The sequence below is a fragment of the Lepidochelys kempii genome, chromosome 8 (genome assembly GCF_965140265.1).
Source record: "Lepidochelys kempii isolate rLepKem1 chromosome 8, rLepKem1.hap2, whole genome shotgun sequence".
NCBI lineage: Eukaryota > Metazoa > Chordata > Testudines > Cheloniidae > Lepidochelys > Lepidochelys kempii.
In genome coordinates this window covers 21,959,391-21,977,771 of record NC_133263.1, presented here as the reverse complement: position 1 = coordinate 21,977,771, position 18,381 = coordinate 21,959,391, and the positions used below count along the sequence as shown (strand labels likewise).

The window sequence follows — 18,381 nt, the reverse complement described above, 5'->3', positions numbered from 1 at the left end:
GGCCAAAGGCGCCAAAGGCCGACATGAGCAAGCGCTTCAGCCGAGGATACGGAGACCCGTCGCACCGAAACCAGAGAACTTTCCGTCCCAGAGCACCTACAGCTCCCATCGCACGGCAGGTGAAGTCATAATAAATACAGAGAGCTCGTCGGTACCCAGAAGGCATGAATAAGTCAAAAGGGTAGAGCAGCAGGATCTTGCCAGCTATTGTTTAAGGCCGGTATCTCTGCTACTCAAGGTCAACTGGAGGACTCTTTCTTTGCACAAAAAAACCACCAGAGGGAGTCATGCGCCTCATCAATAAAGGGGCCTGATATGCAGCCAAGCAATAAATGACTCTCTAGGGAGAGATCCAAGGGCTGGGCGCTCCACCTTCCTGGCTGGATGCTCTGCCTGATGAGCTAGAGGAGAGCCAATGCTAGTTCATTCATGCCTCACCTCAGTCTTCTGCATCCCCATTTTGTATTCACTGCACTGGGTGAAGGAAAAGGCAGTTTCTACGGCTGCTCCAAATTACCTCGCTGCTGCAGAGGAGTCTAGTCCTGAACTACAACCTCCCTCTGTCCCCAGCCAGGAGATCGCAATGTCTGTTTGCCATGGACAGTCCTTGGCTGAGACAAGCTTTTCTCCTCCCCAGCTCCACGGACAGATCTGTGAATCCCCCAGGACGGAGATAGGCTGCAGGAGCGAGGGCCTGGGAGCTGCCTACAGGCAGGCTTTACCCCAAAGCACCAAGAGGGGTTCTGACATCTAGTCTAATTTAGAACCAGGCTTTTCCATCCAGGGCATCCTCCAAAACGTAATGCTGTAACAGCAAGTGCACTGCATAGAGCAGGCCTGCGCTGAGGCTGTGCAGGCTGGAGGTATGACACTGCCCCCCGGCTCTGAGTCAGGGGCAGAGCCTCCTTTGTAAAGCCAGTTAAACCTCAGGGCAGTCCTGGAGAGAAGTGGGGGGAGAAGAAGCTGAGGGTGGGTAGAGTAGGGGCAAGGAGCGCTTACTGACCTGCAGGGGGCTGCAGCTTCTGCAGGATAGTAGAGACGGCCAGTTTCTTCTCCATGGTGGTAGCGCTCAGGTATTCATGATCCAGCAACTTGAGCAGCAAGCTGAGCTCCGGGAGGAGCTGGTCCAGCACTGGGAAAGCAGCAGAGAGAACAGGAGTCAGGGAGCCAGTTGGGGGAGGAGAGAACAAGATGATCCAGGCTGAGGGGTTTGGGCTACTACAGAGGCTGGAGGGGAAAAAGCAGCTTGGGGCAGGGACTCTGTGTTTTGAGTTTGTACAGTGCCTAGCACCATGGGGCCCTGGTCCGTGATTGGGGCTCCTAGGTGCTACGGTGATACAAATAACAAAACACACACCACCACCTACTGAGTGTTTGGACAGAGCTACAGCAGAGCCTACGAGGGAGCTGGAGACTCAATAACTCCATTTCCGGCTGGTCCCACAGGAGGGCACCCACACTGTCAGGTCATCTGATCCTCGCCTGCAGGCAGGGGACCCTGCTCCCTGCTTTTGGATGCCCTCTATAAAAAAAAACCCCTCTCGGGGGTCATTTACATATTGATTTGAAGCCAGGGTCCATTTTTCAGACTCCCTGAGGTTTGGGGCCAAAGGGGACGTCAGATAAATAGTCTCTGGTAAACTAAATGCACTTAACCCAGAACTAAAAACATATTGCGCATGTACAAGCAGAGGCAACTGCAGGTGAAGAGCAAAGGGGAAGATGGGCGAGCAGAGACTCTAAGAGTACGTCTACACTACGAAATTAGGTCAAATTTATAGAAGTTGATTTTTTAGAAAGCGATTTTATACAGTCAGTCAATTGTGTGCCCCCCCCACACTAATGCACTAAGTGCGTTAAGTCGGCGGTGTGCGTCCACAGTACTGAGGCTAGCTTCGACTTTTGGAACGTTGCACTGTGGGTAGCTATCCCACAGTTCCCGCAGTCTCTGCTGCCAATTGGAATTCTGGGTTAAGCTCCCGATGCCTGATGGGGCAAAAACATTGTCACGGGTGGTTTTGGGTACATGGTCATCAATCGCCTCTCCCTCCACAAAAGCAATGGCAGACAATCGTTTCGCGCCTTTTTACTGTGCGGCCGCCATACTGCTTTCAGCAGATGGTGCAGTAGGACTGCTAAGCGTAGTCATCGAACCACTGCTTCCATTGCCACTCTGCTCTCCTGGTGGTCTTGCAGGGCCACTTCTGCTGCAACTCTGCTTGGCTGCTCTTGTCTCGTCATAACACAGCAAGCGTGCAGTCCGCTCAGCTGTTGTGTCCTGGCAGCAGATGATGCAGTAGGTCTGCAAACCATCGTCACTGAACAACTGCTTCCGCTGCCACTCTGCTCTCCTGCAGATGCCATACCACGGCAAGCATGGAGCCCGCTCAGGTCACTGCAGCAATTATGAGCCTTGTAAACACCTCGCGCATTATCATGCGGTATATGCGGAACCAGAACCTGCAAAAGCAGGTGAGGAGGTGATGGCAGCATGGTGACGAAAGCGATGAGGACATGGACACAGACTTCTCTCAAAGCACAGGCCCCGACAATTTGGTCATCCTGGTGGCAATGGGGCAGGCTCATCCCATGGAACGCTGATACTTGGCCCGTGAAACAAGCACAGACTGGTGAGACCGGATAGTGTTGCGGGTCTGGGATGATTCCCAGTGGTTGCAAAACTTTTGCATGCGTAAGGGCACTTTTATGGAACTTTGTGACTTGCTTTCCCCTGCCCTGAAGCGCAAGAATACCAAGATGAGAGCAGCCCTCACAGTTCACAAGTGAGTGGCGATAGCCCTCTGGAAGCTTGCAACGCCAGACAGCTACCGGTCAGTCGGGAATCAATGTAGAGTGGGCAAATCTACTGTGGGGGCTGCTGTGATCCAAGTAGCCAACGCAATCACTGAGCTGCTGCTATCAAGGTTAGTGACTCTGGGAAATGTGCGGGTCATAGTGGATGGCTTTGCTGCAATGGGATTCCCTAACTGTGGTGGGGCAACAGACGGAACGCATATCTCTATCTTGGGACCAGACTACTAAGGCAGCCAGTACATAAACCGAAAGGGGTACTTTTTAATGGTGCTGCAAGCACTGGTGGATCACGAGGGACGTTTCACCAACATCAACGTGGGATGGCTGGGAAAGGTACATGATGCTCTCATCTTCAGGAACTCTGGTCTGTATGAACAGCTGCAGCAAGGGACTTACTTTCCAGACCAGAAAATAACCTTTGGGGATGTTGAAATGCCTGTAGTTATCCTTGGAGACACAGCCTACCCCTTAATGCCATGGCTCATGAAGCCATACACAGACACCCTGGACAGTAGTCAGGAGCTGTTCAACTATAGGCTGAGCAAGTGCAGAATGGTGGTAGAATGTGCATTTGGACGTTTAAAAGTGCGCTGGTGCAGTTTACTGACTCGGTTAGACCTCCGTGAAACCAATATTCCCATTGTTATTACTGCTTGCTGTGTGCTCCACAATATCTGTGAGAGTAAGGGGGAGATGTTTATGGCGGGGTGGGAAGTTGAGGCAAATCACCTGGCCGCTGATTACACGCAGCCAGACACCAGGGTGGTTAGAAGAGCACAGCAGGGCACGCTGCGCATCAGAGAAGCTTTGAAAACCAGTTTCATGGCTGACCAGGCTACGGTGTGACAGTTCTGTTGGTTTCTTCTTGATGAAAACCTGCCCCCTTGGTTCACTCTACTTTCCTGTAAGCCAACTGCCCTCCCCTCCCCGCTTCGATCACCACTTGCAGAGGCAATAGAGTCATTGTTATTGCAAATTTATGCATTCTTTATTAATTCGTCATACAAATGGGGGATAATTGCCAAAGTAGCATGGGAGGGGTGGGAGAGGAGGGAAGGACAAGGCCACACTGCACTTCAAAACTTGTTGAATGCCAGCCTCCTGTTGCTTGGGCAGTCCTCTGGGGTGGAGTGGTTGGGTGCCTGGAGGGCCCCCCTAATGTTCTTGGGTGTCTGGGTGAGGAGGCTATGGAACTTGGGGAGGAGGGCGGTTGGTTACACAGGCGCTTCAGTAGCCATCCATGCCTTTCCTGAATCTCAACCATACGCCAGAGCATATCAGTTTGATCCCCCAGTAGCCTCAGCATTGCATCTCGCCACCTTTCCTCTTGATCCTGCCACCCTCCTGTAGCTCCCACCACCTGTCCTCGTGTTCACTTTGTGCTTTCCTGGACTCTGCCATTGTCTGCCTCCACGCATTCTGCTGGGCTTTCAGTTTGGGTGGACTGCATGAGCTCAGAGAACATTTCATCGCGAGTGCATATTTTTCGCCTTCTTATCTGTGCTAGCCTCTGGGACGGAGATGCTAGTGGCAGCGTTGAAACATTTGCAGCTGCGTGAGGAAAAAAAGGGGATGGTAAAATTGAAAAAGACACATTGGCCATTTAAAAAGGAGGGGCTGATGTTTTCGGGTTAACATGCAGCACAAACCCAACGAACCTCCACACACACCCAATTCTCTGGGATGATCGCTTCACCCCTCCCACCACCACATGGCTAACAGCAGGGATGATTTCTTTTCAGCCGCAGGCAAACAGCCCAGCAGGAACGGCCACCTCTGAATGTCCCCTTAATAAAATTCCCCTATTTCAACCAGGTGACCATGAATGATATCACTCTCCTGAGGATAACACAGAGAGATAAAGAATGGATGTTGCTTGAATGCCAGCAAACACCGGGACCACATGCTGCCATGCTTTCTTATGCAATGATTCCAGACTATGTGCTACTGGCCTACCATGGTAAAGTGTCCTACCATGGAGGATGCAATAAGGCTGCCCTCCCCAGAAATCTTTTGCAAAGACTTTGGGAGTAGATCCAGGACAGCTTCATTGAGATGTCCCTGGAGGATTTCCGCTCCATCCCCAGACATGTTAACAGACTTTTCCAGTAGCTGTACTGGCTGCAAATGCATTCCAAGTCTTCAGGGCAAATCATTAAACATGCTTGCTTTTAAACCGTGTATTATATTTACAAAGGTACACTCACAGAGGTGCCTTCTTTGCCTTGAAGGTCCAGGAGCCCAGGTTGGAAGGGTACTGGCTCCAGGGTGATAAACAGTTCCTGGCTGTCCGGGAGAACGGTTTCTCCGCTTCTCTGGTGTGCGCTATCATATTTCTTGTCCCCAAAATCCTCATCCCTGTTGCCCGAGACTCCCTTGCAGGAGTCCACGTACAGGTGTGGGGTAGTTGTAGGGGCACCCCCTAGAATTGCATGCAGCTCATCATAGAAGCGGCGTGTCTAGGGCTCTGACCCCGAGTGGGCGTTTGCCTCTTGGGTTTTTTGGTAGGCTTGCCTGAGCTCCTTAAGTTTCACACGGCACTGCTGCGGGTCCCTGTGATAGCCTCTGTCCTTCATGCCCTTGGAGATTTTTTAAAAATATTTTGGACTTCCGTCTTTTGGAATGGAGTTCTGATAGCACGGATTCGTCTCCCCATACAGCGATCAGATCCAGTACCTTCCATTCGGTCCACGCTAGAGCTCTTTTGCGATTCTGGGTCTCCATGGTCACCTCTGCTGATGAGATCTGCACGGTCACCTGTGCTGATGAGCTCACCTGGCCAAACAGGAAATGAGATTCAAAAGTTCCTGGGGCTTTTCCTGTCTACCTGGCCAGTGCCTCTGAATTGAGAGCACTGTCCAGAGCGGTCACAATAGAGCACTGTGGGATTGTTCCCGGAAGCCAACACCGTCTAATTGCGTCCACACTAAGCCAAATTCGACCCGGCAATGTCGATTTCAGTGCTAATCCCCTCGTTGGGGAGGAGTACAGAAACAGATTTTAAGAGCTCATTAAGTCGACAAAAATGGCTTTGTTGTGTGGACGGGTACAGGGTTAAATCGATCTAATGCTGCTAAAGTTGACCTAAACTTGTAGTGTAGGCCAGGGCTAAGGGAGTGTCTACACTGCCCATATCATGTGTGCAGTGTAGTCACGCTTTATCGCCGGGGGAGAGCTCTCCTGGGTATAAAAAGATAGCCACCCCGAGGGAGGGGTGGTAGCTTTCTCGCCGGCAGCGCAGCTCCTGGCAATAAAACGTTGTCTATAATGGTGCTTCTCAGCGCTAAAACTTTTGCTGCTCAGGGGGGTGTTTTATCACACCCCTGAATGACTAAAGTTTTCGCGCTGAAAGTGGCAGTGTAGACACCGCCCAAGCCTTGAGACTGAGCAGGTCTTAACCTGACACCCAGCTGCCAATAAGGATGGTGTCAAAAACGTTATTTCCCCCTATTCCTTGACCTGAACTTCAATTCCTATCAGGGTTTTTTAAATAATCCCCCTCCCTGAAAATTTGGGAATTACGTTCCTTATATTTTTTTTTTCCCCCCCGTGAGGCATGGACACATCACTGGTATTTTAGGGTAGCTCTTGGGTGCTGGAAGCCAGTTTCAGAGGAAGAGCATGGGAACATGGGATGTTTTGAAATCAGAGCTTCCTGAGGACCTTGCAGGCCTAGCATTCTGAGCCTTCTGACTTCAATGCAGAGAGGGGCTGCTTCAAAGAGTTACACATGATTGATGTCGTTTTAAACTGGTTTAGGAGCCCCTTTTGCTTTGTGGCTTCTGCTTCAACAAGGCCAGCTGGCCAGAGACCCCTCAAGCCGCCTCTGGGCTCCTGCAGCTTTTCACACCCCTGCGTGGAATGCAGCAAAAGCCAGCTGGTATCGTCAGAGGTGCTAAAAATCAAGCTGCTGCTACAGAGCAGGGAGGGAGAGAGATAAGAGGGGCTGAAGGGTGGGGTTGACGTTGTGCAGAGCACCCTTTGTCATCCAGAGAGCGGCTGCTCTCCTGTCCAGACACCTCTTGGACAGTGTTTACTGTGCAAACACACACACATACAGACTCTTCAGACCTTGTGTCACAGGCAGGAGACAGCTGGCCACCTGCAGAGCTCACTCGGGAACACTGGCCTATCAGATCACTATTCAAATGGCTCAGCAGGGCATTCCTCAACTTCTGATTGGCATATAATACAGTGCCCTTGTCTATTATTTATCACCCATATTACCATAGAGCAGAGGTGGGCAAACTATGGCCCCCGGGCCTGGCCTGCAGGACCATCCTGCCCGGCCCCTGAGCTCCTGGCCTGGGATGCTGTCCCCTGCTGTCCCCCCCTCCCCTGCAGCTACGCAGTCACGCAGGCAGCGCTCTGGGCGGCGGGGCTGTGCACTCATGCAGGGCATGCTGCTCTGAGTGTCATGGTAAGGAGGCTGGGGGGGCAGTCAGGGGACAGTTGGATAGGGGCGGGGCAGTCAGGGGACAGGGAGCAGAGGGGGTCTGGATAGGTGGTGGGGTCCCGGGGGGCGGTTGGATGGGTCAGGGGTTCTGAGGGGGGTAGTCAGGGGGCAGGAAGTGGGAGGGGTGGATAGGGGGCTGGGGCACAGCCTTCCCTACCTGGCCCTCCATACAGTTTTGCACCCCAATGTGGCCCTTGGGCCAAAAAGTTTGCCCACCCCTGCCATAGAGCCTAATGGTCCCAGCCAGTGTGGAGCCCCATTGCGTCACCTACCGTACAGGCAGACAACCCCTGCCCCAAAGGGCTCACAGTATTCTTGAATACCTACAGGAGGCCTCCAGGAGAGCTGACAATGCAGCATAGACTCAAGTGCCATCAGCACACAGAAGACTCTCAGCTCTATAGTCTGTGTGTCAAATGGGAACTACACCATGGCCTAGTTTTCTCCATGCCTGGCCCAAGTCAGCAGCTGGGTGAAGAACAGCTGGCTAAAGTGGATCCTAGGCAATATTGGAGGGCGTGGGGAGGATACTAGCTAGATCAAAACACAAACTGAAACTGCTCCACAGAACTTGCCTCCACTCTAGGTTTGTCTTGGCTAGGTTTTAAAGGCGACGCTGTTAGTAACATGGTCTAGTGGAGACAGAGGACGACTCTGCCCTGTCTCCATCAGGCGTTTGGGTCTGTCAGCCCAGCAAACGAAGGCGCGACTAGCGCTGACAGGCATAGCCCTCAATCTAGCTAACACCGATAGCAATAGCGGGGAAAATGCAGCAGCACAGGACAGCAAGTAGGAGTACAGGCTCGCCGGGGACCTGAGGTAAATACTCAGGTTGTGAGCCCATGCTGAAGCCTGTACCACCACATCTACACTACTCCTGTCGGTTGTACTAGCTAGATGCCCATGCTGGTGTCAATGCCTACCTGTGCTACAATCACACTTTCACTGGTGGTGTAGAAGTACCCGTCGAATGTGTGAAAAAGTGCCAGCTAACCCTGCACCTTTAAATCTTACTGATAGCAAGCCTACAACATCCCCTTCTTTTGAGGGCATCTGCCCTCAGCCTGGCAAATCACTACATTGCCCAGTGCTACTGGATACCCAAATAACCATGTGGTGAAACGGGCCCACTTCTGTCTGTACCTGATGAGAAGATTGCAACCCCTCCTAGAAGACACAGGCCTGGCTACCTTGATCTATGCACTCATGACTTCTGCTTGATTATTGAAATTCATAGCTAGGAACAAAGCACTGGGTCCCAAAAGAGATTCCAGCTGGAACAAAACATGGCAGCCTGTCTGCTTCGCAATACAGACTGGCATGAACTTGCTCCCGGCACTGGCTCCCCATCGAATACAGAGCCCAATTCCAGGTCTCTGTTCTGTTATCCAAAGCTCTCCATGGAATTGGCCCAACTACCCAAGAGATTGCCTCTCTGCCCATGGCCTCGGCCTCCAATGGCAGTAATGGTCCGCTGGAACCGTGAACCTGTTGACCCTCAGATTAGTCCAGGAGGCAGACTGCACTTGGACTATGGCCACAAACTATAAGAATGACCACAGAACTAACCACTTCCACAACTGAATGCAAGAGTCATTTCTTCAACTTAGCTTTCCCGCTCTTTCCTACATTGTTATTTCTGGTTGGAGAGACTTGGAGGGGCTCAGACAATGTGCTGAGTTATGTGGGGGTGGAGGTGGGGAAAGTGGATCTAGGAATCTATATAGCGAGCTACATTCCAATAAGCAGGTGTCCACCACATACCTGTTAACCCAATTCCTTATGCAAGTTCCCATCTCCGTGCACCCCACGGCAGACAATACCCTAACCAACCATATATACTACAAAAACACACTCTGCAGCTTTCATAGCGCTTCTCCGAGTATCCCTGAGGCTGAGCGGACTGGCTTCTCCTCCCCAGCACAGAGCTACCATCCAGGGGTTTGGCCTGCATAGGGAGTGCAGGTTTAGGCTTGTCGGATTAGGGACGTGAGAGCTGGGGCGGATAAGATCCAGACAGGCCACAAACATCACACAGCCTGAACGAAGCTGCTGAGAGTTAACGTTTGCCCCTTTACTTTGTTTCGTTATTTTTCATTTTCACGCTGTCCCAGGTCCTAGCGGGACCAAGTCCAAAAGTGCTGCGTGACTGGGCCGTCCTTGTGGTACTGCTGGTCCAAATGGAAGCAGCATCTCGCTGGATCTCTCATGTGCAAGCCTCACACAAGATCTCCAGCCCAATTTTGCAGACTCAGGGGATTCTGAGGAGGTCTGGAAATGCACCTGAACTTCTGGGGGCTAGCTTCGATCTAAAACTAACCTTTAAGGTTTGCCCATCGCTAGTTATGGCACAGCAGAGACTTCAACACTTTAAAAACAAAAAAAACAAAAAAAGGCAGCTCTTTGAGAGCAGAAGGCAAGTCAGATGCAGAGAACACCAGGGACAGGAAGAACCTGCCATTATAGAACAGCAAAGGGAAGAAACATCAGAAGCCAGAGATAGAGTCTTTCTTTAGGCATGTCTGAGCAATCACCTGTTGCCAGCAAATCTGGGAGGACAGGAAAGTGTGGGCTAGGGAGGGAAAGGCTGAGGACCCAGTGGGAGAATTGCAGTTGAGCCAGCCACTCATCTCTGTGTTGATGTTAGTGTAAGTCATAGGACCTCCTTGCACCACAGTTACCCAGATGGTAAAGAATAGGCCGTGAAAAGAAACCAATGAACCAGGCCCAGCATGAGCCAAGATCCCCTGGGGGAAAGCACGGAGGAGGAGGAGGAGGAGGAGGAGGAGGGGGAGGGGAGAAAGGACTTGCATGCCCCAGTCACTGCAGCTTGCTCAGAGGTAGAAAGCAGCATTCCCAAGTCAACAAGAGCTCTCTGCTGATTTCATACAGCTCAGCAAGCCCTCCACCTGGGACCCTGCCCCGTTGTGGGAACCTTCTCTCTCTCCAAACTACCTTCAGCCCAGCCCTTCCCCCACTGCCTCCAGGGAATCAGTGTGTGTCATCAGCACAGCAACAAGATACCCCTGAACTAATCTGCCACTGGTGGGATGAGTTTGTCAGCTGCTGTTATCCTCCCCGGCACACCCAGTTCTTGTCTTGCTTGTGGGAGGTCGGAAGAGGGAATAGGACAAGAACAAAACTATACCCAAGCCCAAGTTCTCCTTTGATTTCATCATGGGTCCTGGAGACCCAATAATAATCCCTGCCAGCTGGTCACCATATGAGGCAAGAGTGTATTGAGTGCACCAGTGGTGGGTGCCAACCTGAAGTCAGGCTCTGAAGGGATCCAGGACGTCCCTCCCCTCATTCCAGGGCTACCAGTAAATTTGGAAGGCAGAGATTAGTGAATCCCAGTTCAGGGGGCCAGAGGAATGCGCAGTGAACCCCATTGCTGCAGGGGTTGCCAAGACGATCCTGTACCAGTACAAACATCAGCCAGACCCTGTTCTGAGATGTGCACGAACTGCGGGTCAGCAAAATCAGAGCCCATTGCGGTTCACAGCAGGCTCCAGGTCTCCGCAGCCAGAGTGGTGGGAGGCAAGTTCCTGGGGCTGACCACAGGAGGATTCTAATGTGCTGACGAATGGAGCGGGGCGGACGGTCGAGATATGCAGCATGTGCATGCAACAGCCCCCCAGAACAAAGAGCTTCAGTTCCACGGCGTGTGGGAGGTGAGCAATCTGGCACTCGAGGGGAGGGTGCCACCCCCTAGATTGGGATGCCTGCACAGCAATCCCCAAACCACACAGGCCTCTCGTTGCCATTCGAAATGGAAGCCTGGTGAGCCACCTGGCCTGGGGGGATTTGGTGTTGTTTTTAAACAGGACTGGCAGTGAGACCTGCCGCAACATCTTGCCATCTGTGTTAAGGAGGTCCTGAAAGGAGCAAGCAGCTCCAAGAGGAGCTCAGTGGGGGTGCTCCGCCTCCTACGGGGTGAGTATCAAGGCAATGCTCCCGCATGGTGCTAGGGGGTGCTGTGCTGCATAAGGCATTGGAAAAGACGGGTCCCCGATTGCTAATGTTCATTAAAGACCGTGTGGGCATCTTGCAATAGTTGGGGGAAAAGCCCACGTCCTGTCCAAATGCCAATTCAGACAGCGGTCTATGGTCCCTAAATTCTCCCTGCAGCTTCTATGGGAAAACGGCTTTGCTATGCAGCTTCAAGACAAGATTCTCCTTCACTTGGTGTGGTGTTGCTTTATGGCTGATGGCACCTGCCACCTTCCATCCCAGAGGCAGCTGCATTTCAACGGAGCTCAAAGGGATGCCAGTGTCTAAGCGCTTGTGGACAGAGTCCAGGCTGGTTTCTCAGGAGTTCAGCTGAGGCAAGGTAGGGCGAAGCTGGCTTTAAGCCACCCCGAGCAGCTCAGGCTCCAGGCTGAACTGGGGGCCACAGCACAGCTCTCCCTTATGGCCGCCGTACACGGTGGGCTCTAGGTGCTCTGGCCACTCGCACGCCTGCCCCCAGCACACCCCTCTGCCATTTCCAGCGCTGGAGGGAGATGGCGCAGGATCAGATGGAGCAGCTCTGCATGGGTGGGGGGGAATTCCACCAGGGGTTGTTCCAACCCCTTTGTGCCCCAGGAGATGTAGATGGGGCCTTGTGAGCTCGTCATTGTTCAGCTGCTGGGCGGGGGTGTCTCCAGCTCAGCTCAGGCAGGTTATGTCTCCCTCCGGGCGAGGCTCTGCTACGGAGGAAGGATGGAGAACTGAGCAGTAAGCAGGGGGCAGTGCTGGCCCAGCTCAAGAGGGAGGGACCCTGTAGAAGTACCCATCCGGCTGCTACTCCCAGACCTGGCGAGAGACACTGGCTTCTTCCAGATTTATTTCCAAAGATGCTCTGGTCTCAGATGGAGTCTCTGTCCGTGACTGATGGGTTCACCAGCCTTGAAACACGGCTGCTTTGATAAATGGACTGAGAGCCAGAAGCTGTCTAGTTCCATGATCATGCTTGTGGCTTCTGCAGAAGCGGGAGCTTGTAGTTGCATGCGGCAGCCCCCTGGGAGCTGGCACTAAGCTAGGCTGGTCCATGGCTGTGGGGAGCAGCAATGCTAAGCAGGCAGTCCTGGCCAAGCTGGAGAGAATACAGCTGAGGTCCAGCTTTGCCAACTCTTCCGATTGTCTCTCAATGTTTGGGGGGTTTCTCAGAGCCCCAGCTCATGGTGCCAGAGGACTGTGAGAATCTTGGCTTTCTTTTTAAAAGTGAGCCCATGTCTAGCCCTCAAGATTGCAGAGAGCAGCCGGAAAACAGGAACTCTAAAGGCTACGAACCAAAGACAAGAACCCAACATTTTCAACGTCTGTTTTTGGGGGGCCGGACTTGAGTTTTGTTCACTTTGGGGTGGTGATTCTGCAGGCCTAGAGCTGATGTGGACTCTGAATCTGGTAGAGATGGGCCCAGCCACACTCAGGTTCCCCCTACTCTCTCCCCACCTCTCCTCTGGCTGAAGGTGACCAGACAGCAAAATGTGAAAAATCAGGACGGGGGTGGGGGTGGGGTAATAGAAGCCTATATAAGAAAAAGACCCAAAAATCGGGACTGTCCCTATAAAATTGGGACATCTGGTCACCCTACTCTGGCTGGACCTGAAGCCCTGACAGCTCTGGTTTCTGCGGGCAGGTTTCTAATCCAGGTCACTGCCTGTCCAGGATGCAGGCAGGATACGGCCCTCACAAGCCTCTTCCTGCCTCCTCAGCTGATGCACTTCTATCTCCACAAACCTTCTGTTTCCTTCTCCCTCACCAGAGCCAAGCTAGACATTAACCCCTTAGCACCTTGGTGGAGATGGATTTGTCAGTGCCTCTCTCTCCACCAATCTCCATGCAGGGGGTTTGCAGACGCCCTGCTCTATCGCTGGGCTCCAGACCATGAGGGGCTAGGAATCAGATCTCCACCCCTCTCCGGAAAGCTTAAGCAAGGCTTGGGAGCAGGCCCCACCCAGGTGGTCTGTGGTGGGAGAAGGTGGTGTGTAACACTTGGTTGAGAGAGACCAGGGCTCCTGTGGACTATAAACACAGCTGAACTCTTGAGTGGGAAAGAACAGAGACACGGGACCAGCCTGCTTAAAGAGTGTCAAGCTACTGCAGGAAACCCCCTCCCCTGCTAACGGCTCCAGAGCCACATGGCCCAGTGTGCTTGAGGTTAGGGTTGCCCATTTTGGTTGGACGTATTCCTGGAGGTTTCATCATATGACATTAATCTTTAATGAAAGGTCAATCTTTAATCCTGGAGGGTTGGCAACCCAGGCTCCAGACACCACCAACAAAATAAATGGATTTCTTCAAGCGCAGAAGCTGGGGGAGGGGTGAATGAGGTCAGATAGTTTAACGGGCTGGGACAGTGCTCAGCTGCCACCTAATCAACCTTTCATTGTCCTCATTCTCCAGGAACCTGTGGTGCGGGGTGGGGGTGGGGTGCCTCCCAGTGGGACAATCTCTCTTCACAACCCCTTGAGGTCTACACTGGAATATCCCCTCAGGACACTGGACCAACAAACCGCAGCAAAAACCACCACCACCACCACCACCCAGAAACACAAGGATGCTCCACGGGCCAAGAAAGCAAATCACCCCTTTGGGGTGTGGGGGGGTGTCATTCCTCCATAGCTCAGGAGGGGTGACAAGCTGGTGGGGCACAAGGGTTGAATGAAGTCTCTGGGATCCTCCGTCTATTGTGCCTACTTGTCTTTTGGCACATAGCTGACCCAGGAGCCTTGTTGATAGGCTCTGGCAGCAGACAGGGAAATTCAGTCCAGCCAGCATAGGGAGCGTGTCATCCACACACACCCTCCCACTCCCCCACATGGATGGGAAGTTTGCTGTCAAGACCCCACCTACCTGGCAGCCTCCACTATAGTTCTCTCCCCTTCCACTTCTCAATCCCTCCTCCCAGTCACTGACCCAGTCATTCGCTCTGTACGTTAACAGGGTTTCTGAAATAAAAGGGACACTCAGTTGCCCAATACCTCTACCCTCAGCCACCTTTAGTTATTAGCGGTTCACTCAGCTAAAGTGACATTGACGAGCGAAGTTAAAAATCACCCAAACGAGCCCACGTCATCTCCACATTCCACCACCGGCTGGGGCAAAACCAGGCTTAGGGAAAGGGAACAATGCAGTCCAGGAGCATCAACTCCTCTGGGCTGCCCTACTGCAGAACAACCCGTATGTCCCCTATAGCCATACTTCTAAAGCCGACCTTGGCCTTGGCGGTTAAGAAAAAAGCAATGCCCGAGGGCACTAAGAAACGCCCTCCTCCCATGCAAACAGGGCTATTCTAACAAGTGGGACCTTTGTCCTAAACCTTGCACACCCCTCCCTGCCGTGCCCAGACTAGCCACCCATACCGGGCACTAGACCTCAGTCTGTGGTGCAGGCTAGGCCCTGGCCTCTTGCCAGCCTGAGTCACAGCCACCAGCTCCTGCCCGAGGGGGTCAGACTGGCAGAGGGTGAATGGGACTATTAATAGACCAGCCGCTTGCCCAAAGCAGGCGCAATGTGGTATGAGGGGGTGACGGGGAAGGGTCAGGAGACCCCAGTGTGCACACAAACTCCAAGCAGCGTCTGCAGAAGAGGCGAGAGCCCTGATAAGGGAGGCTTGTAACGCAGCATTGCAAGCTGGTGAGCTCATCCAGTACTGCCTTGACGGATGGCTCTGGAGTTGGGGTGCATGAAGCTAGGATCCGGACCGGCACTGAGGGCTCCTTTGTTTTCCCCTTGGCTGTCCCCGCCTGTCTCCCTTGTTAAACGCACACCAAAATACAAATTGAAGGGGGGAAAAGCCAATCAAAGAGGCCTGTGATCCCAGCTGGGGGCATGCGAGTCGCTGAGCTGAGTCTGCCCTGGGGGAGGGGAGGAGGGGAAGGAATTAATTTCCGAGCTCGTTAGGCTCCCAGCCCAGATAAGGTTAATGTGGTGGCTGCAGGAAATGAGAGAGGAGACTGTCTGAGGCTTGGTTCTCAAGGGGCTCTCCCCCACCCCCATTTTGCCAGCAGCTTTTGCTAGAGTTTGGGGTGCTAGGCAGGTAACCAACCTCCACTGACAGTGGGGAGTCCCATCTTCACCCTCACCTTCTCATTTACAATGGGGTGGTGCATGGTAGCAGGGAAATGTCAGGACCTTCCTACTCTTCAAGAGGGTACAGCCACGATACAGGGGGCTGGGGGCAATGGGGTAGTATATGGCACCCTGCTAAAGGGAAGATGCATCAAGGAAAGTCCCAGTTAAGGCAGGGAAATCTGAGACATTAGGTGTGCCTTGCATCTCCCCTCCCAACAATGCAGGATTGCTCCCTGTACTGTGTTCTCCCATCTAAAATAGCTCAAGAAATGAGGCTTCTATCATTTTGTGAATTTTGTGTCTGCTGGCCAGGCCCCGTGGAAAGCACTCAAACCCTTTCCCTCCCCCGTTTCTGGAAGACACCAGCACTGACCCACACAGCTCTATTAATGCTGAGGAAACCCAGGCAGCCATTCACTTCACCCCACACACACCTCCAAACCCTGTTCCCTTTAATGGGTTCCCTTCTGCTCTCATAGTTGCTCATCAGTTTGTATCTGAGCATAGTATAAACCCTAGGTAGGCTCCCACAATATTGCTCTGCTTCACTCAGCACTGTACAAGTGCTCTGTTCAGCCATGGACAAGTCCTCTCCAGCCGGTAAGACTTGGAGCACTGGAAGGAGTAGAGGGAAGAAGAAACTATGCCGGGTCAGGAGAAATGGACTTTCCATTAGCATAGTTCAGAGTCCCACCTCCCAGCACTGAAGCCCAAGTGACTAGATTGTCACCCGGAGGCAAATGACTCAATGGCAGGATGGAAACAACTTCCAAGACAAATACAACCAGTTAGCAGAGATCTACCTTCGTAAAATAGATTGTAATAGTTTGCCCTTCTTTAGCACCATCCATCATAGGAGCCAAAGCTCTGTACAGACATTAATTAATCCTTCTACAACCCTGTCAAAGCAGGCAAGTATTTTTACACTGATTTTGCAGATGGGGCAACCGAGGCATAGATCAATCACATGAGTTTCTCACGGTCACACAGCAGACCAGTGATAGACCAGGAAAAGGAATCCAGGAATCTTTCTGATTAGTAGATCACAGTCAGAAGTGGTCTTAGCTGTTTTGCCAGCAGGGCAGAAGAGATTTTCACCCCCCTTCCTCCCCCCCCCCCAAAAAAAAACCCCCCAAAAAACCAGCAGAGCAAGCAAAAGAGCTGGACAATCGAGAGCAGAGCAATATATATATATATAGCCAAGTGGCAAGCAGTTCAGTGCCCCCTGGAGGTCGGTACCCCAGTCCTGATTGCACTCCCTCATGGATATTAAAGAAGTGACATAAGCAAATCTACTTCTCTGAGATTTCTCTTTGCCCAAGAAATTGAAGACTCAGAGCAGAGGCCCCCCCAGGAACCAGAGCACCGAGGCAGGGGCTGTGCAAGGCCTTCCAAATGGCCTGGTGTTTTGGGGGGTTTAATGTTCCGAGTGGCTGGGCGTCTCGTGTTCTCCCTCGAAAGCATTTGTGTCAAACAAACAATTCTGGCCTCAGGGGCTCGATCAGCCGCAACCGTGAAACCACAGAGCCCTGGAACAGAAACAGCAACTGAGACATCAAAAGGGCCTTCCTGCTCCCCAGAGGGGAAACTGAACTCCACATCAAAGCTGGCCAGAGGGTCTGAGCAGGTGAATGCAACCAACAGGAGACCCCACGCCCTCACCACAGAGAAGTAGCCTAGCTGATGAGGCATCTCTAGGGGGCTTCCTGCCCTTATCTGGCTTTAATGAATGGCTCTCACCTGTTTGTTTCTTCAGGGACTTCACTAACTCGCAACTGCTTGTTTTTAACCCCAGACTTAGTTACCTGGAGCCCTGCGGGGCTGAGAGGCCCCTGGAAGTAGGTGAGTCTAGGATGGAATAGTGACAGAGGCCTTTCTAGGGCAGGGGCAGCCTGGTCCCTCCCTTGGTATCCTGGACCTTCCCCAAGAGGGAGCTGGTTTCCAGCCACTGCTTTTGGGATTTGGAAAAGGGAGGGAGGGATTTTTAGTTTGTTGGAGATAGGGAGTTGTGGAAGCAGCTGGTTTGGTGCTGGCACTGACTGCCATAGTGGGGAAGCGGAAGTGACTCAGCTGAGCTGTTGTGGGAAGCCCAAGCCTGGAGTAGCAGAGGTCAGGACTGAGATGCATTGGCAGAGCCAGTGAGGTGGGACAGCACTGGTCTGCCCACACCATGCCTGGCTCTGGCCAGTGCTATCAGCCCTTCGCTTTCTTGAATGCCAAAAATACCCCACCAGAAAGCAGATGCGCTGGCTTCCCTGCTGGCTGTGCAGTCAGCCCAACCCCTTCGGGGGGCGGGGGGGAGGGTTGTTTCTATCCTCCTGTGCAGAAGGGAGAGACTTGACCAGTCCTGCCATCGTGGGTGTACCTCCTCTTCTGTTTTGTTTCTTCAGTGCAGAGAGCTCTATCTTTGGAGCACCGCTATTTCCTCAGGGGGACGGGGGACATTCCCACATTGCTGTGCCATAAAGGCATTGTTTGGTAGCAGTTAGCAGCTGCTGGCCCTCCTCCGCGGTGCTGCTGCTAGGCGCACTCCCATCCAACCTGCAAAGAGCAGGGCACAGAAGAGCTTTTGCAGCAGTTTCCCAACCAGCGGAGCCTCAGGGAGGTTTGTTTCACTTGGAAAGGGCAGTGGCTGGACTCGTGGCATTGATCCATACACACGGGCTGGTGAAACTACTATGCGATAAGGCCCAGCCACTTACAAGGACAGGTCCAAGCCGGTGGCTAGGAGTCTCACTGGGTTAATGCACTGGCCTTTCACCTTGGTTCTAATCCTGCCCGGAGGTCACAAGCAGGATATAGAGGCCCTCGCCTGCCCCCATGTAGGACAGGTGGGCATGGTGCCCCCTCCCAAGCCTGATTGGCCAGGGAAGAGCTGTAATGAAAGTTGATGAGAAAGCATCTCTGGAACCCCCTGTATCTTCTCTGTGCTTGGACTCCCATCCCCAGGTCTGCAGCACTAGAATCACTGAGCTGCTGAAGCCCTGACGTCCTGTCCCTTCCTTCCTCTGGCTGGACATTTACAAGCATTTCCTTCCGATCACAGGTGA

The 18,381-nt window shown here is 52.7% G+C and overlaps 1 protein-coding gene across 5 annotated transcripts in view; it reads right to left on the bottom strand.

Annotated features, from left to right (window-relative positions):
* The window catches only part of AFAP1L1 (actin filament associated protein 1 like 1), a 59,715-nt gene that overhangs the window by 24,187 nt on the left and 17,147 nt on the right, over positions 1 to 18,381 (bottom strand). For all 5 annotated transcript variants that reach the window (XM_073355831.1, XM_073355829.1, XM_073355830.1 and 2 more), the window contains exon 2: positions 1,004 to 1,132. In XM_073355831.1, the coding sequence (XP_073211932.1) occupies positions 1,004 to 1,132 (129 nt within the window). The remainder of the gene's footprint in view (positions 1 to 1,003; positions 1,133 to 18,381) is intronic.